At 36.7% G+C, this 24,966-nt stretch overlaps 1 protein-coding gene across 1 annotated transcript in view; it reads right to left on the minus strand.

The window, feature by feature from the left end:
- TANC2 (tetratricopeptide repeat, ankyrin repeat and coiled-coil containing 2) overlaps positions 1–24,966 on the minus strand; it is a 346,976-nt gene that overhangs the window by 221,568 nt on the left and 100,442 nt on the right. Inside the window, exon 4 of the mRNA XM_003786213.3 lies at positions 13,177–13,248. Coding sequence (XP_003786261.1) covers positions 13,177–13,248 — 72 coding nt within the window. The remainder of the gene's footprint in view (positions 1–13,176; positions 13,249–24,966) is intronic.

Below are 24,966 nucleotides of genomic sequence, written 5' to 3' on the forward strand. Positions count from 1 at the left end.
TGCCTTCGTTGTTAGGCATTTTTCTTTTTCTTTCTTTCTTTCTTGCTTTTTTTTGAGACAGTCTCATCATATTGCCCTTGGTAGAGTGCAGTGACATCATAGCTCACAGCAACCTCCAACTCTTGGGCTTAAGTGATTCTCTTGCCTTAGCCTCCCACATAGCTGAGACTATAGGCGCCTGCCACAACAGCCGGCTATTTTTTGGTTGCAGTTGTTTAGCTGGCCTGGGCCAGGTTCAAACCCGCCATCCTCGGTATATGTGGCTGGCACCGTAACCACTGTGCTATAGGAGCCAAGCCAGGCATTTTTCTTGATGCTGACTACTTATTTGCCCTGCAACTTTGCCTGCTGCTTGCCCCTAGATGCCCTTGGATTATAGGTTCTGCCCACTTTCTGTGATGGCCAACAATTACCCACTGCTGATGCATCCTAATGTTTAGAGTCTGTTTGGGCAACTACTTTATGATCAATACCAGACTGCATCTTACTAACTTGCCTTCTCCCCAAGATCCTAGGTGTCCTTGGATTGACTTTTCATTGGCCACAGCTCTAAAAGGAATGCTGGACAAAGTCAATTCTATATTTCAGACTTTAAGCAAAAATTTTTTTTTAAAATGCAGAGAAAAGAAGCTAAAAGCCAGTGGTCAGTAATTTTAAAAGGGAATATAGTTTGAGGGTACAGATTAAAAATAAAAATGTATATAATAATTAATGCATGGAAGTATCTAAATAATACTTATGACCATCTAAGGAATTCTTCTTTTTTTTTTTTGAGACAAAGTCTCACTCTGTTGCCCTGTGTAGAGTGCTGTAGCATCACCTTAGCTAATAGCATCCTCAAACTCTTGGGCTCAAGTGATCCTCTTGCCTGAATCTCTCCACCACAGGCACCCACTATGATGCCCAGCTAGTTTTTCTATTTTTAGGGGTTTACTTAGGCTAATCTTGAACTCCTGAGCTCAAGTAATCCACCTGCCTGGGCCTACCAGAGTACTAAGATTATGGGCATGAGCCACCATGCCTGGGCCCAAGAATTTTTTGATGAAGACAGATTTGTGGCCAAAATATATACAATAGAACCTCTATAAGCTGACTATCCAAGAGACTATAAAACACTGGTCAACAGATACAGGTGGTTAACATAAGGAACTAGACCTACTGTACTGATACGTACATGTGGTACATGTCTGGCAAATGAAAATTAGGTAACTTAAGAAGGTGGTCAATGTAGGGAGGTGGTCAACCATGGAGGTTCTATTGTATACACAGAAGAGAAGGTCATAATAAAAAATGCAAGAGTAGAAACTTTTCTAATTATATTTTCAAGAAACAGACTCATAGCTGAGAAAAACTATCTTTTTAAGATAGCCAATAGGACTGTTAGGATATTTTTGGAATAAAAAAATGGACAAGGAAAGGAGAGCTCCACTGTATGGAAAAGATCCTAATGTAATGATTTTGTTATAAGCTTTCATTCACCTTCTGTGAGCTAAATTCTCTGTGAAGTTCTTCACATACATGTTACCTTATTTATGTCGGGAGTCTGAAGCAGGAGGATTGCTTGAGCCCAGAAATTTGAGACTAGCCTGTGTACTACAGTGAGCTCCCTGTCTCTAATCTTTTTTAAAAAATTAACCAGATGTGGTATCATGCTCTGTAATTCTAACTACTCAGGAGGCTGAGGCAGGAGGATTGCTAGAGCCCAGGAGGAAGGAGTGAGCTCTACCACTCACCACTGCACTCCAGCCCGGTGACAAGAGTGAGAATTTGTCCCCCCAAAAAGTGAAACAACAATGACAATAATACCATAACACACATAAGAAAACATTCCAGAGCAGTCAAGTGACTTGACCACGATCATATAGCTGATAAGGCTCTTACACCTAAGTATATCTAACTCCAAAGTTTACCATGCTTAACATTGTGCTCCAAGCAAGAGCACAGTCTGGTGCTCCCAAACCTTGCTGTTATAGTTTGAATGTGTTCTAACCAAAATTCAGGTTTTGACACTTAATTGTCAACATGATGGTACTAAGAGGTGGGGAGCCTTAAGAGGTGATTAAGCCATATAAGGGTTCCTTCCCCATGGGTGGGATTAATACTTTACACAAGAGGCTTCACATAGAATTAGGCTCTTTTGCTTCATTTTCTGTCCTGTGAGATATCCTGTGAGGACACTAAGTTCCTTTTTTTGGAAATATATAACAATAGATGCCTTCTTGGAAGTGGAGAGTAGACCTCATCAGACAACTAACCCCGCTGGTGCCTTAATCTCAGACTTCCCAGGCTACAGAACTGTGGAGGAAAAAATTTCTGAGCTGGGGCAGGTGTTTCACACCTGTAATCCTAGCACTTAGGAGGCCGAGTGGAAAGATTGCTTGAGGCCAGGAGTTTGAGACCAGCCCAAGCATAAGCAAGACCCTGTTTCTACAAAAAATAGAAAAATTGGCAGAGCATGGTGACATGTGCCTATGGTTCTAGCTACCCAGGAGGCTGAGACAGGAGAATCACTTGAGCTCAGGAGTTTGATGTTGCTTTGTACTATGCTGATGCCACTGCATTCTAGCCTGGGATACAGAGTGAGACCTATCTCAAAAGAAAAGGAAAAAGAAAATTCTGTTCTTTCCAAGTTACCCAATCTCAGGTATTTTCTTACAGCAATACAAACAGACTGAAGATAACTCTCACTTTGCTTCTCCATTAAGGAAAACCATATTCTAACTAAAAAGAGTAGAATGAACATACTTAAGAGGTTGCTAAAGCCCAAGTTTTAAGGAAAATGAGTTAAAAAAAAAACAACACACAATCAAAATCCAGGTCCACACAATTTACCAATTAGAATTCTACAATAACATGAGATTTAACCATGAAACTACTACTAGTAGTAGTAAAGCCATACAGGAAATTTGGACAGCTATAGTACTAAAGGGTGGCAAAATATGGATATTAAGATTTTTTTTTTTTTTTTTTTTTGGAGACAGAGTCTCACTATGTCACCCTTAGTAGAGTGCCATGGTGTCACAGCTCACAGCAACCTCAAACTCTTGGGCTTAAGCGATTCTCTTACCTCAGCCTCCCAGTAGGTGGGACTATAGGCACCTGCCACAATGCCCAGCTATTTTTTGTTGCAGTTGTCACTGTTGTTTAGCTAGCCTGGGCTCGGTTCAAACCTGCCGGCCTCAGTGTACGTGGCTGGCGCAGTAACCACTGTGCTATGGGTGCAGATATTAAGAATTTATATAAAAGTTTTACAAAATGAAAAATGTTCACTAAAAGTTGATCAGGGGTAAAACAGAAGAGTAATTCCAAAATAATCTCATGACCATTACAGGGTAAAAATGAAGAAATAACATAGTTATTCATAATTATTAATAGTTTCAAAACAACACAGTTATAATACCATCTTGATATTAGACAAGACAAATGAGGTCTCACAATTAAGTTCATGAATTTGTCACCATGTGCTTACACAGGCAGCACTGTATAAACAACTCAGTAAGGTTTCATAATCTTGGTATATCAGTGTCTCATGGCTGTGTTTGTGTCAACATGTGGCAATGTACTGCTGAGTGGCATTCATCATTGTTGTTTCGTGTTCTTGTGTGCCATTGTGAGAATGTCTGGGCTTGAATTAGAGCAATGAACAAACACTACATTTCTTGTTATACTTGGCAAGAGTGGAAGTAAAATCAGGAAATGTTAAAAGCAGGGGTCCTCAAACTTTTTAAACAGAGGGCCAGTTCACTGTCCTGCAGACCGCTGGAGGGCTGGACTGCGGGCCCCAGAATGAGTTGGCTGCTAAGCAGGACAGGCAGCAGTGACAAAAACATCCGGCAGACCGGATAAATGTCCTAAGCAGGCTGCATGTGGCCCGCGGGCCATAGTTTGAGGATGCCTGGTTAAAAGTTTAGTCCAAGTTTATGGGGATAACGCCATGAAGAAAACAGTAGCGTACAAATGGATTAAATGTTTTTCTGAGGGTAGAGAACACATCACCGATGAAGAGAGGTAAAGGCTGCCAATAACAAACAGAACTGATGAAAACATTGCAAAACTTCATCGAACTGTGCATCAAAATCATTGGCTGATGGTGAGAAGAATAGCAGATCAAGTAAACATCTTTAGAGAAATAGGAAAACCTTAACTGAGTATCTTGGCATAAGATGTATCAGTGCACATGGCACCGTCTGTGAGGAAGTTTTCAGCCAGTAAACAAATAAATGTACTGAAATACCTTCCTATGAACATGATCCAGCCCCCAGTGATTTTTTTCTTTACCCAAAGATAATGGAAATATTGAAAGGAAGACATTTTGATGACATTCATGACATCAAGGGTAATACAATGACAGCTCTGAAGCCATTCCAGAAAGAGTTATCAAATTGTTTTGAGAAATGGACTAGGCGCTGGCATCAATGCATAGCTTTCCAAGGGGAGTGTTTCCAAGGTGACCATAGTGATAGTCAGCAATGAGGTATGTAGCATGAGTTCTCAAACTTAATTGTCAGACCTTTGTAAGTGAAATCTCTCTCTCTTTTTTTGAGACAGAGTTTATTCTGTTGCCCCAGGCTAGAGTGCCATGGCATCATAGCTCACAGAAACCTGAAACTCCTGGGCTCAGGACAAGATCCTCTTGGCTCAGCCTCCTGAGTAACTGGGACTATAGGGTGCCTAACACAATGTCTGGCTAATTTTTCTATTTTTAGTAGAGACTGGGTCTGACTCTTGTTCCAACTGTCTTAAACTCCTGAGCTCAAGCTATCCACCCACCTTGGCCTCTCAGAGTGCTGGAATTACAGTGTGAGCCACTGGGCCTGGCTGTAAGTGAAGTCACTTAAGTTAGAGACCAGCAGACATGATAGCTGCTTTCTAGCATATAAAGAACTGCCACTTGAAAGAAAAGGTTAATCTATGTCACATGGTTCTAATAGGTAGGACTAGGACTAAGGGATAAGAGCAAGAAGGGGTATATTTCCATTGACATCAACTGATGTTAAAATTGATGATTAAAACTACTGAACAAAGGAATAGGCTATATTACAAAGTAGTATTATTCTATAATTACAAAGTAGAAAGCTCATCATCACTGAAAAGTATTCACACAGAGAATACTGACTATCCACTTAGATGGCTATGAAGATTAAATGTGTTCATGTATGTAAAGTATTAATACTTTCTAGGACACAGTAACAGTTCAATAAACATAATTATCGTTACTAATCTTACAATCATCATTATTGCTTAAAAGTTTAGTTACAACTTGTCTCTAAAATCACCTGTGTCTGCAGACTCTTAGGGATCTTTGATTTCTATGGTTATGGCTAGTCATAATTTTGTTTTCTTGAGTAAATTTTCCAGTTTGTTTTTTCCCCTTTCATCCAGATTTTTAAAAAACTTTCTTTTGCTATCAAGCTGTACACCATATTCTCTTATAATAAAAAATTACCATCATTTCTTATTCTGTATGTTCCAGTTTACTTATTTTTTCTCTCTCCTTTTCTTTTTTTCACATTGACTATTCCTATTGAAGATTTTTCTTTCCTGTGGTTTTTTTTTAAATAAACTGTGGCCTCACTGATTATTTATTTTTTATTTATTCATTTCTATTTTTAATTTCATTATTTCTTTTATGTTTACTCTTTTCTTTGAGTCAAGTAATTAACTTACTTTTGATACCTCTTGTGTTCTAATGAAAGTATCCAAGGTTGTGACTCTTTTATAGAGTATCATCTTGGGTACGTTTCCTAAGTTTAAATACACAATATATGCATGTTAGTTTCCAATTATTTCCCAGTTTGGCTTCTATTTTAACTCAAAAGTTATTTTAAAACTCTTTAAAATTTTAGCAGTGAGAAAGGAAATTTTGCCTTTTGGTTGTTGGAGAGGATGCCAAGAGCCAGATGACTTCTGAGCAAGATGATTTACAACTGAGGGGTGGACCCTCGGGCCATTTACCCACAGGTGCTCCTTGTGGAGAAAGAGTCCGAGCCTTCAGCACTTAGTCATTGTTAATTACTCCCCTCACTTATATTGTTCTGTCTCAATAAAAGGCTAGTGCGGAGATTGCTTGGGGCTACCCTGCAAAGAAGGGCTATCCCGCCTCCTACAAGCTTATACTTCTAATCAGTGTCACACCTGGTTCCTTCCTGTGGTGATTGAGACCAGGGCCATGGGGGCCTGAGGGGTTGCGACATTTTGGCATAGTCGGCAGGATACGGCAGGACACAGCAGGACACAATAGGACACCAGGGACGTGGACCAAAGGGGAAAGTGACACTCAGAGGTAAGGTGAGGCCTTTGGTAGACAGTGGGAGGAACTCCAAAGGGAAACTCCGCTCAGGGCAAGTGTGACCTTTGGCCAATCTGGAAGCTAGGGAACCTTGCATGAAATAAGTGAGGTTTTTTTATCAGTTGGGCCAGAATCAGGACCCACCGGTAAATGAAAGAAGTTAAAACAGTGTCTTTAATATTTTCATTTCAAACTACTCTTGGAAAAACAGTATAATTCAATTCTATGCCATGGGAGCACTCTGCCAACTTGGTTAGACCTGTGGTGCCTCAGCATAAACTGAGGAAATTAAACCAGACCAATGGATTATGATGGAGAATAATTAGATTAAGAGTTAAACTACCTTTGTGCTAGGGAGCTCCATTTGAAAAAGAGTCTGGAATCAAGTAGCAAAAATTCCACTGGAAAAGCAGTTTAAAGCAGGAAAATCTCCACTACCAAGGAACTGTGAGGTGTGGGACCACTGAAGGACTGCAAGTAACAGAGTCTTTGAGAGGAACTGTTAAGTGTGGAACCATTAGTCCACGAGTAAGTCTTTTGAGATCTGTGAAGGGTGGATTTAGGACCACGAGTAGCAAAACCTTTGGAATAGCAAGAGAAAAATCCTTGCTTGCAAAGATTGCAGGGAAAGCGTTATCTCCACATCCTTTACATTTTATGATGCATGTAAGCTGTCTTAAATGTGAATTCATCAACTTTCCTTTTTATCTCTAACAATGTTTGCTATGTATAGTTTTTCTTTTATAAACTTTTTTGAGATATAATTCACATATCATAAAATTCATTCATTTAAAGTGTACAATTCAGTGGATTTAATACATTCACAGAGTTGTGCAACCATTACCATAATTTAAGTTAGAACATTTTCATCACCCCCAAATGAAATCCCACTCTGTTTAGTAGTCACTCACCCTCACAATCCCCCCTTGACCTAGGTAACCCATAATTAACTTTCTGTCTCTGCAGATTTTCTTGTTTGGGACATTATACATAGTTGGAATTATACAATATATGGTCTTTTATGACTGGCTTCTTTCACTTAATGTATTCAAGGTTTAACCATGTTATAGCAATTTATTTTTATTGCCAAATTTAACATGGTTAAATAATTTAACCATGTTATAGTAATTTATTTTTATTGCCAAATAATATATGATATACCACATTTTATTTTTCCATCCATCAGCTGATGAATATTTAAACTGTTTTCACTTTTTGGCTATTATGAATAATGCTGCTATGAACATATGTGTACACACTTTAGTATGAATGTATGTTTTCACTTCTCTTGGGTTGCTTCTGCATATTTTGATGTCATTTTGCTTCATGCACACAGGACCAATGAATTGTTAAAATCTACTTTGTGAATTGTACTTACATAAAATATCAAACAATACCTTTTGCCCCATCTATTAATTTCTTAATTTTGTTTAGCACTGCCACAAATAATATCCTTTTTTAAAACATTTGTCTGGTATATATTTTTTTAACTCTTTATTTGAAGTTTCCTCTCTTGTTTATAAGGGATAAATTCCTAAAATAAAATATCACTAAAATGCTTTTTATATGCTTTGATACATTCTGTCTTTATTAGTGAAACTGACATCATTCATATTTATTGCCAGAACTTAGTTCATCTTATTTGACATCTTGTATTATCTGTTTTTCTTTCGCATTGTTTCTTCTTTTTTTGAGACAGTCTCAGTTTGTCGCCCTCAGTAGAGTGCCACAGTTTCTTATTCTTCTATTTCAATTTTTATCACAGCCTTACAAGTCCTCTAACCTGACAGAAATAAAACTATTTCATTTAAAAAGGTGTAAATGATTCATTATTTTGGCTCTTTCTTCATTAAGGGTCCTTATGGCTTCTTTGCAAACTTTCCCTAGAGTTAGCTAAATAAAGACAGGAAGACAGGGCTACTATATTTCAGTGTACCACAATAGTAGTTCTACTACAGCTACTATAAATAATCCTGCTATAAACTAATACTGAAATATTATAAATAATACTTGTACTCTGTATAAGTGACTACCACTCAAATGATGGTAATTTTTTTATTTCATACTAATATGAAATTTAGTATGTTTCATATACTAAATATGAAAAAAATAGTATAATAGAAAATTATTTTCTTGTAAACAAACTCATAGGTTAAATTACCACAAAATCTAAAAGGAGCAGAAAAGGATGCCCACTTTTGCCACCTCTAGTCAACATAGTACTGTAAGTTCTAGCCAGAAGGAATCAGGGAAGAGAAAGAAAGGGCATCCAAATTGTAAAAGAGGAAGTCAAATTATCCCCATTTGCTGAGGATCCCCAAACCCTGAAGACTCCTCCAAAAGACTCCCAGAATTGAAAAATGAGTTCAGTAGGGCAGTGTCTGTGGCTCAGTGGGTAGGGTGCTGGCCCCACACACCCAGGGTGGTGGGTTCAAACCTGGCCCCGGCCAAACTGCAACTACAACAAAAAAAAAAACAGTTGGGCGTTGTGGCGGGCACCTGTAGTCCCAGCTACTTGGGAGGCTGAGGCAAGAGAATCACCTAAGCCCAAGAGTTGGAGGTTGCTGTGAGCTGTGTGACACCATGGCACTCTACTGAGGGCAATAAAGTGAGACTCTGTCTCTACAAAAAAAGAAGGGAAGGGTGGTGGTGCTTGTGACTCAAGGCCCATATGCCAGAGGTGGCAGGTTTAAACCCAGCCCTAAACCCAGCCCTGGCCAAAAAAGAAAAATGAGTTAGTAAAGTCTCAGGTTACAAAAATCAATGAACACAAATCAGTAGAATTTCTATATGTTAAGAGCAACCAAGTAGAGACAATCAAATTAGAACTCAATCTTATTTACAAGAGCTGCAAGAAAATTAAAAAATAAATAAAATTCCTTAACCAAAGATGTAAAAGACCTCTACAAACAGAACTAGAGAACACTGATGAAAGAAATCAGAGATAACACAAATAAATAGAAAAGTATTCCATGTTTTGTTAAAAGAATCAAAATTATTGAATTACCCACACCATCCAAAGTATTAATAATCTACAGCTTTGATACAATTCCTATCAAATTACCAATGTTAATTTTTCACAGAATTATAAAAAACAACCATAAAAATAATATGGAATCCAAAAAGAGCATGAATAAATAGCCACAGCAATCCTAAGCAAAAAGAACAAATCTGGAGGCATTACATTACCTGACTTTGTATGACACTATAAAGCGCCAGTAACCAAAACAGCATGATGCTGGTATAAAGTAGACATACAGACCAATGAACGGAATAGAGAACTCATAAATAAAGCCAAATACCTATAAACCAACTGACCTTCAACAAAGCAGACAAAAGCATACGCTGTGGCAAGGACCTCCACACTTAGTAAACGGTGCCAGGAAAATTGGACAGCCTCATGCAGAAAATGAAACTACCTCTCATGATTTACAAAAATTAACTCAAGGTGGATTAAAGATTTAAATATAAGACTTGAAACCATAAAAGTTCTAGAAGAAAACCTAGGAAAAACCATCCCCCTCATCCTCTCCCATTCTTCCCTCTTCTTGGTTTCCAATGTCCTCTATCTCTCTTTGCGCCTGCATGTGCCCACAGTTTAGCTCCTAATTATTAGAGAGTATATGTGGTGTCTGTTTTTCCATTCCTGAGATACTTCACTTAGCATAATGGTCTCCAGTTCCATCTAAGTTGCTGCAAAATATATTATTTCATTCCTTTCTCCGTGGCAAATACGTGCACCACATTTTCTTCACCCATTTACGAACTGATGGACACTTAGGTTGATTCCCTGTATTTGCAATTGTGAACTGTGCTGTGATAAATATTCAAGAGTGGATGTCTTTTTTATAAAATGGCTCCTTTTCCTTAAGGTAGACACCCAGTGGTGGCATTGCTGAATTGGATAGAATTGGTCTACATTTATTTCTCTGATGACTCTCCATACTGTTTTCCATAGAGCTCATACTAAATTTGGAGCCCCACCAATAGTTTATAAGCATTCCTTTCTTTCTGTTATCCATGCCAACATCTACTGGTTTTTGAGTACAAACGGATTCTTTATTTGATAATTCATGCTGCTTTTTAGGTGTTCAAAATATACATAGTGAGAGAACAAAGGTTCTCTCTTTGACCAAACTTTTGTCAAACTCCTCTGAGCCCTCTTTTTAATCAGGCCTCCTCTAGGGCCTTATCTTCAAGCATGCTGAGCCTAGTAATAACAAGAATCCTGCCAACTCACTTTAGTGAGAATCCCCCTGCACTTGATATCTGGTCAATCTAACCTGCCTTCAGCAAAATCATGTTCAGTTGGTTTTACAAGAATCTCCTTACCCCTGATTGAGAACTCCCCTTAATAAATTTCCATCCACTGACTTGCTCCTTGCTCCCATCTTCCACTCTGCTCTTCAGCTATAAATACTGAAAATTCTCTACTATATTCAGAATCGAGCCCACTTCTAATACACCCAGGTCTCTTTTTCCTTTGCAATAGTTCATTAATAAAACTATTTTTACCACTTTACTGGACAGCTCTGATTTTCTTTAACAATATTAATTCATGGTAACTGAAATAAGTAATAACCCTCCTTACATTGTCAACTTTTAGTATGAAAAACTAGAGAAATAATCTCTTTAAGGCCAGAAATGAAAGTGAAAGCTTCCTTTTCTCTATTCAGTGGTGAGGAACCTGTGTGGATTCAAGTGTAGCCCTTATCAAATCCAAAATTCACAGAACAATTCTTTTTATTAAAAGGATTTGCTCTGTAAAATTTGGATTCAGTCAAAAGGGTACACTCAAGGATCCAGAGGACTATGTAACGCCCCATGACTGCAGGTTCCCACCCTTGGAACTGAATTAAAAACAGTATCTGAATGAGGATTGGACCTAATAGTTTAATTAGTACTGTTATTCCAGTACTTAGGAATACTTAAAAGTATTCCTATACATTTCCTCATTGAACCTTATAAAAATATATGGTATCTAACGGTTAGCAATGATGGGGCTTAGACTACCATGCACATGTATTATATTTTTTAATCTAATAAACTTTACCATAATATATCTTGAATTCCAAAGTTTTTCCTAAAATTACAAGGTAGTCACTCATATGCTATGGTATCATAAGTATTCTGAAATAACACTACAGAGACTAATACTATCCTGTGGGCCTCTTTATATTTTCAGATTAGCTTTTCAATAATTTTCTCAGGATGTCTATGAAAGTTGTGTTTCTATTTTATTGAAGATAAAAATGAGAAAAAAAAGTAGTAAAAAATGTAGCATTAGCTAATGCTGCTTTATAGCAATCCTGGTTTTCCTAATAATAAAATTCACCATAGTACATCTTAAATTCCAGTATGTTTCTAAAAATTGCAAGATAATTATTCTTATGAAAAGAACATATCATAAGTACTACAATATATCAGACTATGTAGAATAACACCTATCGTATAGGCCCTTTGTAATGTCAAAATAACTTTTCAATGATTTTCCCAGGATGTCTCTGAAACAGCAAATGTTTTCATTTTATTCATGACAAAAATAATAATACTTTGGCCATAGCTAGCATCTAAAATATCTGGGTTCAGCAATAGTTATTATGACTTATTTACTATCTAATTAGATTGTCACATGGTCATTTCTAAATAAAACAATGTAAAGAGATATAACTTATGCTTTATCTAAGTATGGAATAAGTAAATACTATTATTTTGATGAAAATTACAAAACGGTGTAAAGGTTTTGCTCTATATAGACAGAAGAGTCTAAGAATTTCATTTTCCCTCCTTTTATTTTCTTTTGAATCTTTATAATGACAATCAAATCTCCATACTCTTTAACTCAATGCGAGGCACACAGGAAATCATCAACATATCCTTTGTGAATAACTTAGTTTCATGTCTCCATATACTCATAACCAATCAACAAATCAATACTATGTCAATTTACTGACCTCAGGGATATACTGATTATGTTGGAAGAAATCTAACCAAGTGACCTAGGCTTACACATTTTTGTATATAAATGTTCTTCAACTATATATTAAAAGTTCTTCCCTAAGGAAACTTAAAAAGACAAAATTTCATTTAATAACATTTGATATGAATAGGCAATATATATTGTGAGATCATAAATGTTAGAATTATAGCAATGGTCTAAAGTATCATGCTGTTGGGTTTCCTGTTAAACATTCTATATTTAGGTAAGGTCCTTACCAGTTAACTTCTTCACAGGTGGGGCCAAACACGAAAGAGTCAATACAATCCCCATAACTTATGAATTATAGTAAATATCCTAAGAAGTTGTAGTGATGTCCAGTGTAAAGGAAAATATCTAAATTAGCTTCTAAAAATAGATGTGAAATATACAAATCATGATTTCAAATAAAAATATGACTAATGCACCTTTGCTGAACTATCAAGCTCTTATCCTAAAATTACAATGTCTCCATCTGTTAATCCCACACAAACAAGCTGATAAATGAAATCAGAACTGCAGTGTATTCTGGCAAAACTAGAAACTTTCTGAAAACCTAGAAAAACATGCCCACAACAGATGGGTCATTTAGAAAATAAATACATCAATGTGTCATACTGAATACTGTTCTAATTATCTAAATTAAAATTAGTAGAAGTTCCACTTTCTGAGAGTCTGGGACATTAGGAAGGCCAAAAAGGAAAAACCTAAAGATGCAAATAAACATATCTGATATGACCTAAACTATCACACTGTTAGGTTTCCTGTTAAACATACTAAATTTAGGTAAGGTCCTTACCAGTTAACTTCTTCACAGGTTGGAGCCGAACACTGATAGACTGATGTGTGAGTAAGGGGGAGGATGGAAGAGAGCGAGACATGCCCTCCATAATCCGAATGTGCTGCATACCTTCACTCACTGGAAGTGGTGGGACAGCGTAGTCTGGCTCAAAAGCACAGTCGCTTTCTGTGGAGATGCCACCTGTAAGAAGAAGTTAAAACAAAAGAGCAGATGAGGAAAGAGTCTTCCTTCCCTTTTAAAATATATACTTTAGGATGATTCAGAACACCATGTACAGACATTGATTTTTCACTTTGAAAGCCAAATAAAGTATTTTCATCACATATATTCATTTCTACATGTGCCATGTACTCAATTCCAGGTCTAGGACTAGGAAATAGAAGATGAGTAAAACAGGGCTCCTCCTTATAAGGCACTTGCTGTTTCATGAGTGATACAGTCATATAAGTAAGTAATTATAGCACAATGCAATAAATATTAGAATTATAGCAATGGTCTTAATTTTTTTTCCTGATAATACAAACATAAAAGAAGGTAGTCACCTACTTGATAATCCATCATGTACAACTGTCAGTAGGATCACTGTAACTATAAAAGTGGGTAAAACTGGTATTATACAGTAATCTTTGAATCTGCTCTAACTTTTCTTTATAAGCATTTATTTTTTATTTAATTTAATTATTTTTTTGAGACAGAGTCTCAAGCTGTTGCCCTCATAGAGTGCTGTGGCGTCACAGCTCACAGCAACCACAAACAGGCTTAAGCGATTCTCTTGCCTCAGCCTCTGGAGTACCTGGGACTACAGACACCCACCACAATGTCTGGCTATTTTTCTTTATTGTGGTTGTCATTGTTGTTTACCAGGCCCAGTCTGGGCTTGAACCCACCAGACCCGGTGTATGTGGCTGTTGCCAGAACCTCTGAGCTATGGGCCGAGCCTGCTCTAACTTTTAAAAAAGAATAATTCTATGCTATTTACTTCCACTTATCTGCTGTTGATTTCTACCTCTGGTAATGGCAGATTATGCACTTCAGACCAACTTTTCCCTAAGAAAAAATAAGAACATATATATACATACACACACACACATATATAGATAGATAGATGCATATGCATGTATATATTTTAAAATCTTCCTGAAGGCAGTAGAGCATTAATAGCATGACAAAAGTTACAAGGAAAAGACTGAAGTCTGGCATTTGGAACTACTTTTTACTTAGTGGCATCCAAAAGGCTAAGAAGCTACTGACAGTCTTCCAGAGCTACGAGGAAAATGTACTGGGAGTCTTTGGGTCACTAAGGGGCTAAAAGGGAGCTGGAAAAACTCCAACACTTTTGTTCAAAGCCCAAATAGTTATAATCTAGGAGTAATTATGAAGCAAAATTAGACTGGGCATCACAGGGACTAAAGCTCAGCTCCAAAGATATCCTACAAAATTAAACTAAAGCAATCCTGGCTTGCTAGTGCCTCCCCAACACAAACATAAATCTCCATGGAGAAAGATAGTAATATTATAGGTCTGAAATTATTTATACATTTCTCATATACAATATGTGGGCCTTAAGGAACAATAACCGAAATAAGATAACATGAACAAAGGAAATCAGACAGCCATATAAACCAGAAACAGTCTCACAGGGAATGCAGAGTATGAAACAATGAGGCACAGAATTGAATGCAGTATTGTTTAACCTGTTTAAGAAAATTAAAATTTAGAATTTTAGCAGAGAATTGAAATTATAAAATTAAAAATGCAATAGATGGGTTTAAAAGCAGATTAGACACTGATGAGAAAAACTGTAAACTTGGAGATATGTCAGAAGAAAGCATTAGAATGAGAATCAAAAGAATGGAAATGGATTCTTAGATAATGATGCCAAAAATGTGAGTATCAAAAGAAAAAAATATATAAACTGGATTTCATCAAAATGTAAAACTCCAATTCACAGAATGGGAGAAAATATTTGTAAATCCTGTATCTCATAAAGGTATAGCATTCAGAATATATGAAGTCTTATAACAGCAAAAATACAACTTAAAAAAATGGGCACAGCACTTGAATAAATACTTCTCCAAAGACGATACATAAATGGCCAATAAGCACATGAAAAGTTGCTCAGCAATTATATAAAAGCAAATCAAAGCCACAATGAGATATTACTTTATAACCATTAAAGATAGGTATAATAATAATTTTTATAAAAAAGGATAACAAAAAAAATTAGTGAGGATGTGGCGAGATTCGAGTCCTCATATAGTGCTGGTAGGAATGTAAGACTTTGTAGCGACTATGTAAAACAGTTTGATGGTTCCTCAACAAGTTAAAAACAGAATTACCATATGAATCAGCCATTCCACTCACCCAAAAGACATGAAAACAGGTTTTCAAGCAAAAACTTGAGCACAGATATTCATAGCAGCATTATCCATAATAGCAAGGAAGTGAAAACAACCCAAATGTTAACTGGTGAACAGATAAACAAAATAGGGCATATTTATACAATGGAATATTATTTAGCCATAAAAAGAATGAAGGCCTGATTCATGATACAACACTGAAAGCCTTGAAAACACTATGCTAAGTATAAGAAGCCAGACAAAGTCACATGTTGTATGATTCCATTTATACAAAATGTTCAGAATAGGCAAAGGCAGAAAGTAGACTAGTAGTTTCCAGGGGCTAGGAGGAGAGAGAAATGAGTGACTGCTTAATAGGTACATGGTTTCCTTTTGGGGTGATGGATTAGATAGCAGTGACGGTTGTATAACACTATAAATGTACTAAGAGATGCTGAATTGTATACTTTAAAATGGCAAATTTTATCTTAGTAAAAAAATTGCCGTTTACCACCACCCATATATTTATTCAATCCAAAAACCATAGAAATGATCAGTTCATTTCTTCCCTTCCTATTTGCAACAAATGTGTTAGCAGTTCTGCAGATTATCAATCCAATATATTTCAAATCTGCCACGTTCTCTCCATCCAGGCCACTACTGTCCTTCTCTGATGGGAGAAATCTAAGATTTATTCCTTAACCTTAGATTCTAGAAATTTTACCAGGGTATGTTTTAACATTTTTCTTCTCATTTGCCTCTGGGCCCTTTTTTTTTTTTTTTTTTTTTTTTTTGGAGACAGAGCCTCAAGCTCTCCCCCTGGGTAGCGTGCCGTGGCATTACAGCTCACAGCAACCTCCAACTCCTGGGCTCAAGCGAGTCTCCTGCCTCCGCCTCCCAAGTAGCTGGGACCACAGGCGCCCGCCACAACACCCGGCTATTTTTTGGTTGCAGCCGTCATTGTTGTTTGGCGGGTCCGGGCTGGGGATTCGAACCCGCCACCTTAGGTGTACATGGCTGGCGCCTTAGCCGGTGCCTCTGGGCCCTTTTGATTTACTTTGTTGAATAGTTCTTCTCTTCCAGCTCCTCTTTTCTCTTCTTTCTTTGGAACGCTGGTCAGATGGATATTATGTCTCCTAGACCTATTTTTTCCAGTCTCTTTCATAACAAGATTTCTAATATTTGAACTTCCAAGGATAAACATAAGATTGGTTTATATGGAATTATAGTATTTTACAGTTTTATCAACAAAGAGTCATAACATTAGTGTAATTCCTTAACTGAGGAATCCTTTTATTGAGAAAAATTATCATTAGATTTTATAAAACACTGTATCTAGAAGATGTATTTGATTTGGCAAAGTACCTTTTTTTACTTGAAATGTTCCAATGTTAAAAATTAGCTGGTAATTTTAGAATCTAATAATACTCCTTAAGGAATAATACTGAAATTAGTCTAGTTTGGGCTGTCCTAATTTACTTTTCTGCCTAAAAACATTTTCTTCCATCTCCTCTGTCCTATAAATTGTGCTTGTACTCATTGTAGCTACAGATAAAAAACTAAAAATATATGTTTCCAGTAAAGAAAGGTGCTGACGGAAACGTAGACAATTTGACTATCTACCACTAGTTATTCTTGAGTAACTAACAACCTTGACATCTCAGTGGTTTATAAAAACACTTACTTTATATTCATGAGTCTGCAGATTGACTGTGTGTCAGTTGATCTAGGTGGACACGAGAGAGCTAGGCTACATACCAGATTTCTGGTCAGTTTCAAAACTACTCCAATGTGTCTTCAATATTGAGCCCAGTAACTGAATGAGCAACTGAATACATGGAACATGTTCTTCTTGGTGGATCAGAGAATAGGAGTCCAAATCAAATCAGGAGTGTATTTAAGACCTCTGCTCACTGACCAGCCCAAGTAGATCATAGAGCCAAGAACACTATCAATGAGGCAGAGAAATATATTTGGCCTGTTCTAGCGGGAGCTACTGCAAAGTTGCACAGGGAAAGGAACAAATGTATGACTTTATAATTTGAAGGAAGTAAAAAATTTTGAATCCAGCTCGGTGCCTGTAGCTCAGCAGCTAGGGCCCCAGCCACATACACAAGAGCTGGCAGGTTCGAACCCAGCACAGGCCTGCCAAACAACAATGACATCTACAACCAAAAAACAGCCGGGCGTTGTGGCAGGTGCCTGTAGTCACCACTACTTGGGAGGTTGAGGCAAGAGAATCACTTAGGTCCAAGAGTTTGAGGTTGCTATGAGCTGTAACACCATAGCACTCTACAAAGGGTGACACAGTGAGATTCTGTTTCCAAAAAAAAAAAAAATTTTTTTTAATCCAACTTACTAAGCACGTAAGACAATACTTACTGATATTCAACATTACTCAATTATTTTCTACCTTTCTTTTATCACTTTTCCTGCTTCAACCAACCACATTAAAAGTTACTGAGATAATGTGATGGAGATGGCTGAACAATAAACTGCTAACCTGACAGAGAAAATTCAGTTATATTAGACACCTAATGATTCAAAAGTCGAGCTAAGAAAGCACAGGTATATCAAGTACATGGACACTATAGAAAAGTTGAGTAGGCAAAACTCAGTTAAAATTCCAGTTATCACTCTTTTATTTAACACTGATAATTATTATTAAGTGATTAATATGTCTGATTTCCTTAAGTACTAAGTTTGATAGTTGATACTTCTGGCATTTCACTTTTGACACTTTTTATTTTTAATTGTGAAGTTACATCCAAGTTACATCCAAGTTAGCTTGTGATTATCTTTCAAATGTTTTAAAAGAGCAATTTTTGTGAAACTATGGATAACATGTTATTTTCAAATATGAGTTCCATCATAGAACCAATGAAATGCAGACAGCCTGAATTATCAACGATGTATTTGGGAAGAATATGGCTACTGAATGCACAGTACATTGATGGTTTGAAAAGTTCCTGCATTGTGATTTTAATCTTGAAAATAAGCCATGTGGGCAACCTGAGACCAAGGTGGATAACGATGAGCTGAGAGCTGTAGTAGAAGCAAATCTATTTTAACCTACACAGGAATCAGCAGCAAGGTCTGACATTACTATTCCAACAATATTGGACTATTTGAAACAAACTGACAAAGTAAAGAAAATGGATAGGCGTGGCACCCATAGCTCAGTGGTCAGGGCACTGGCCACATACATTGGGGCTGGTGGGTTCACACCTAGCCCGGTCCTGCTAAACAATGACAACAACAAGAAAATAGCTGGGTGCTGTGGTGGGCACCTGGAGTGCCAGCTACTTGGGAGGCTGAGCCAAGAGAATCACTCAAGCCCCAGAGTTTGAGGTTGCTGTGAGCTGTAATGGCACAGCACTCTAACGAGGGTGACACAGTGACACTCTGCCTCAAAAAAAAAGGGAAGAAAAAAGAAAAGAAACAAAACTGGATAGATGGGTTCTGCATGAACTAAATGAGTGGCAGTAGAGAAGTCATCTCAAGGCTTGCCTTTCTTTGCTGTCGTAACATAAAAGTGAACAATTTCTACACCATATTGTTTACTCATGATGAAAAAAGGGGTTCTTTTTGATAATCACAAGTGTTCAGCAAACTGGATGGATAAAGATGAAGTGTCCAAACACACTCCAAAACCAACTATTCATCCAAAAAAAAGCTAATTTTGTCTGGTGGTCCAGCCCTAGTATTATTCACTAAGGCTTCATGAAATCTAGTCAGTCAATTACAGCAGATGTCTGTTGCAACCAAATGGACAAAATGATGAGGATACCTGTGATTAAGCAGCCAAGACTCATCAACAAAGAAAGGCCAGCCCTCTTGCAAGACAACACTGTCACTTAAACGACGCTGCTCAAACTATAGTAGCTGGACTTGGAAACTCTCTGTCATCTACCATATTCACCAGACCTCGCACCAAATGACTACCACTTCTTCTAGGGTATAGACCACTTCTTGCAAGAAAAAATACTCAATTCTCAACAAGCTGTAGAAAACACCTTTCATGATTTCATCGCCACTCATTCTATAAGCTTCTTTACTGTTAGCATAGACAAGTTACTGTTAAGATAGCAAAACTGTCAAAAGTTTAAGTGCATACTTTGATTAACTGTACTGCTTCTTGTTTGAGATACAGTAAACTAAACTTGTGATTCAAAATCAGACATTTCAGATTTAATGACCTAATAGATATTGAAGTTCAAATTAATAAAGAAATTCTTCAGCTGAAGGCAATATCTATTCTAGAGAATTACTTTCTAATTTTTCAAGTTGCATAAATAATCACAAAGAAAACTTATAAAACAAATACCTTCAGTATGATATGTTTATTTGGTGACAGTTCAGTAAACTATACAAGATTTAATTTTTTAGTTTACATGTTATGCTTTAATAACAGTTTTTTTCTTAAAAGTACCCAGGAAAAAAATACAAAGCATAGTGTTAAGTTGGCCTCTAAAGACAAAGGGCTTTTACATATTTCAGAAGCAAAGATGTTTTGCCTAAATTATCCTAGCATCCTTTTAACCCAGGGCTTATATTACCCTGTGACTTCGTAACATTCTCATGAGTTTACAAATCAGGCAGGAAACAGACCCAGAAAAGTTTAACAACCAGTACAGGATCATGCAGTCAGGCAACATGATGGCTTATGCAGAAAATTCTAAGGTTATCTACAAAAGCGTTATGGGAAAAAATAAGTCGAGTTAGGCAAATTCACAGGTTACAAAGTTACCATGAAGCAAATGTCTTTCTATATATTAGCAATGAACACTTCAGAAAATTAAAACAAATTTTAAACTAGCCCACGGAAAAAAACACAAAATACTTAGGAACAAATCTGTCCAAATATGTACATTTGTACTCTAAACGCCACAACATAATGATGAGAGAAATAAATAACCTAAGTGGAAAAGTATGCACAAATCATGTTCATGGATCTGAAGACTCCATATGATCATGTCATTTTTCCTCAAAGTGATCTACAGGTTAGAAGCAATCCAAAAGAAAATCTAATAGGCATTTTTTGGTAGTTATCAGGACCTGATTTTAAAATTTACACGGAAAAACAAAATAACTAACATAGCCAAAATTGAACAAAGAAAATGAAATTTGGGGTCTTCACAGTACCTTAATTTCAAGATTGTCTATAAAGTTAAGGTAATCCAGTTATGTGGTACAGGTTGCAAAAACCATGGATACAAAATCAATGAAACAGACTAAAGAGTCTAGGAAACGACCTCAAAATACAGTTAATTAATTTTGACAAAGACACGAAGCTAATTCAATGTAGAAAGGATAATCTTTTCAACAAATAGTTTTGGCATAACTAGACATCCATGCAAAAACATGGACTTAAGCTATACCTCCACTCATCAAAAAATCAAATAGAAATTGATCACATTAAACCTAAAACTATAAAATTTTTCTAAGAAAACACAGAAGAAAAGTTTTATGAACTTAAGTCAGGCAAAGATTCCTTAGAAAGGACCCCCAAAATATGAACCATATAAGAAAAATGGAAAAGGTGAAATTCATAAAAATTAAAATTTTCTACTCTTCAAAAGATACTGTTACAAAATGAAACGACTAGTACTGAGAGAAAATATTTGCAAAACACATATATACAATATAAGATTGGTATTTCGACTGTGAGAAGACTCAACTCATAACAAGAATGAAAGCTACCCAATTTTGCAAATGCTTCACTTCACTAAGCAAGAGACAAGGATGTCAGACAGGCACATGAAAAATGTTCAACTTCATTATTATTAGGGAAATTAAAATAAGGACATACCACTATAACCCTAGCGAAATGGCTAAAATTAAATAACAAAATGTTGGCAAAACCAAGTGCTAACAAGGATGAACTAGAACTCTCACATACTGCTGGTGAGAATACAAAATGGTGTATATAATTTTGGGAAACAGTGAGGTAATTTAAAAATAAACTTATCCAACTCCTGGGAAATTTACCTGAAAGAATTGAAGATAATACATGTCCCTCTTCCCATTCACAAACAGCAGACTCATTCTTAATCTTTCAGAATAGTAAAGTATCCAAATATTTATCAACTGGTGAATGATATATTAATTGTGGCATATACATACAACATATATAGCAATAAAAAGGAATGAACTTCTAATATATACAAGAAAACAAAAAATGACTACTACTATAGGAAGTTGGAGTCAAAAGACCACATACTATGTACTTTCATACTACATAAATTGAGTATTCTGGAAAATACAATGGTATTAAAAAATAAAACAGGTAAATAGTTGCCAAGGATTGCACTGGGGGAAGAGGACTGACTACAAAGGTGCATGGGGGAACTTTGCATGATTATGGAAATAAGCTGTATTAGATTTAGTAGTAAACATGACTACATGTTTGAAAAATTCATGGTACTGTATATGTGAAAGGAGTAAATTTTACTGCATGTAAATTAAATTTTAATAAACCTAACCTTTAAAAATCCCTACACCCTACAGTAATTTGTGATGATATATTGACTGTACAATTATGACTTATGAACTTTTCTGATTGAATGTTTTATTTCAATGAAAGTGAATTTTTAAAAAGTATACAGAGAAAAATAAGAGCATCAGTGATAAACTGGCCCCTAAAACAAGTATAGGCATGTCAAACAGAATATACATAATAACAATGAGTAATTTCTCAAAATGCTTTCATGTATTTCCAGAACAATGGGGTTTGGCCTATATTATTCCTAATGTCCTTTTATGTAAAGACTTGTTTTTTTTTTTGAGACAGATTCTTACTATGTTGCCCCTTGGTAGAGTGCTGTGACGTCACAGCTCATGGCAACCTCAAACTCTTGGGCTTAAACAATTTTCTTGCCTCAGCCTCCCAAGCAGCTAGGACTATAGGTACCCACCATGAAGTCTGGCTATTTTTTTGTTGCAGTTGTCATTGCTGTTTAGCAGGCCCAGGCTGGGTTCAAACCCACCTGCCTTGGTGTATGTGGCCAGAGCCCTACCCAGTGAACTACAAGTGCCAAGCCCTTTTATGTTAAGATTTATACTACTTTGGAATTGCAATGTTCCTACAAGTTTACCTATTAATAAAAAAATTAAGCAGAAAAAGTTTAATTACTAATATTAACTCATACAATCAATTAGCAGCAGAACCATGGTCTACCAGGCCCTACACGACCTGGCCCTCATTTTAATTCTCTGACCTCATTTCCTTCTAGCTTCTGTGACTTCATCACTTCCCGCTTTCTCTCCCAATTCACAATGCTTCAGTAATACTTGGCCTTTGTCTTTTTTGATCTGGCCAAATTTATTCTCAACTGAAGGCTTTTGTCTGTCTCTTCTGCCTAAAATGGTTAGTCCTCATATCTTTTTTGCCAAGCTGCTCCTCCTTTGTCTTTAAGAGGTCTAGGTCTTAGCTCAAATGTGACCTCCTCAGAAAGGGTTTCCAGGACTAAAGTTACCATCTACTCCCTTCATCTCTCATTCTCTATCACATAATCTAATTTTATTTTCTTGATAGCACTTACAATTTCCTGAAATCACCTGTTCTTTTATTTCTCTCACTCTAGAATGAAAATATCTTAGCTGGAGGGACTTTTGCTGGTTTGTTTATTCATCATACCATCTACCCTGCTTGAGAACTGGGTCTCAGGATAGCCCCTAGGTAGGCAGGGGGGCACAGTTAACTCTAGCCTGCTTCTCAACTCTGGCCCTTCCTTCTGCCTGTGATGCTGTGCTCTAGAGATTTCTGTTGGTGTTTCTTCTCACAGTCTCAGCATAAAAGACATCTTTACCTTGCAGAGGCTTTAATGCCCTGGCTAGGAACTTCAGTTTTCCCTTTTCTGATGTCTCCCATCACTACTACTTCTTGAAGAGCTAAAAGCTTCCATCGGGTGACATCAGAAAAGGGAAAACTTTTAGCTTTTTAATACTCTATCTGCATCAATGAGATGCAAATAGAGAAGACTCCCAGTGAAATAAACTCTATGAATGTAATCTACGTGGAAAAGCCTTCAGAAGGAATGCTAATGTTTTTGCAGGAGAGAGATAAATTGTGATTGTGAAAACTGTACGGAAACCTTCAGCAACCTTTAATCCAAACTTTAGAGATATGGGAGAAATCCTTGGAAAGAATAGAAAGAAATCCTTCAAACAGTAGGATAGCATTTGACCTACTGTCACCCCCAAAACATACATAAGAGTTCACATTAGAGAAAACTTTATGAATGTAATCGGTGTGGAAATTCCTTCAAAATCAGCTCTCTTGCTTTGTAGTGCACAGGGAAGTACAGACTGTACAGAAACTTTATGAATACAAAAACTATGGAAAAGACTTCCACAAGAAGACTCACTTTATGGTGCACCACAGCATCCAAATTGGAGAAATCCTCTACAAAAGCACAGACCGGGAAAAAGTCCTCAGTTGAAACTCTCACCTCATGGTACACACAGGAGAGAAACACTCTGAATGCAGCGAATTCAGCAAAGTCTTGAGCAAGAATTTTAATAGTACTGAATACATGTGAATACATAATGAGAAGAAAGTCTATGAATGCAATGACTATAGAAAAGTTTTCAGAAGTCATTCATCCTATGGAACAATGTGAGGACACACACAAGGGAGAAACCTTACACGTAATAAACGTGGGAAAGGCTTCAATGACCCTTCTTGCCTGTGGAGACATGAGAAGTCGCAATGGACAGAACTCTTACAACCTTCTTGTAAGGAAGTCTTCAGTAAAAAATTTTCCCTGTTCTACATAAGAGAATTCATTCTTTAAAAAACTTACTTAAAAATATCAATTATGACATATATTCGAAAAATATGATTAGGTTCCAATCCTAGAAAGATGAAGCAACCATACTCCACCTGTCTTTCTCATTGAATGTAACTATAAACCCTGGAAGGAAGACACTGAGCTTACTTCCAGTTTCTCACACAACATTTAAGGAGCTTAGAAGTCTTCACTGCATCTTACAACATGCAAAAACCTAAACAAACTGAAAATCAACCACTCTTGGATTTGTCAGAGATGTGAAGTCACAATGTAAACTGCTGTCCCAAAGGCTGAGTAGAAAGATAAGTAACAAAGAATTACAACTTATCAGACCAAAACCCCACTGTTTTATTACAGACATGGTTTTGTTTCTGAAGCACATTAACATAACCCTACTACCTTGTCTGCAGGTACTGACCTGGCAATGAGCCCATCAGAAGTAGGTGTTCAGCTGTCATGGTCAGCTGTATGTTTTCACTGTCATACCTCTTACTAATTTTCTGGCCCTACGTCATAATCTAATCCACACAGACTTTAAATGCTTTTCCATTCATGAGGACACTATGCTGGTCTACTATACTGATAACGTGCGATTACACTTGGTGAACAGAAAGCAGCAACTAATCTAGGTATACTTGGTAAGGCACACTGCAAACATTTAGGTGAATCTCAAGGCATACCTTAGTATTTTGGGAAAAACTATGCCATCTTCTACAAATAACTATTATCCTTTTTTCAAAAACAGCTTTTGACTTACCACAGGG

The sequence above is a fragment of the Otolemur garnettii genome, unplaced genomic scaffold (assembly GCF_000181295.1).
Source record: "Otolemur garnettii isolate 467f Iridium unplaced genomic scaffold, OtoGar3 scaffold00018, whole genome shotgun sequence".
Taxonomy (NCBI): domain Eukaryota; kingdom Metazoa; phylum Chordata; class Mammalia; order Primates; family Galagidae; genus Otolemur; species Otolemur garnettii.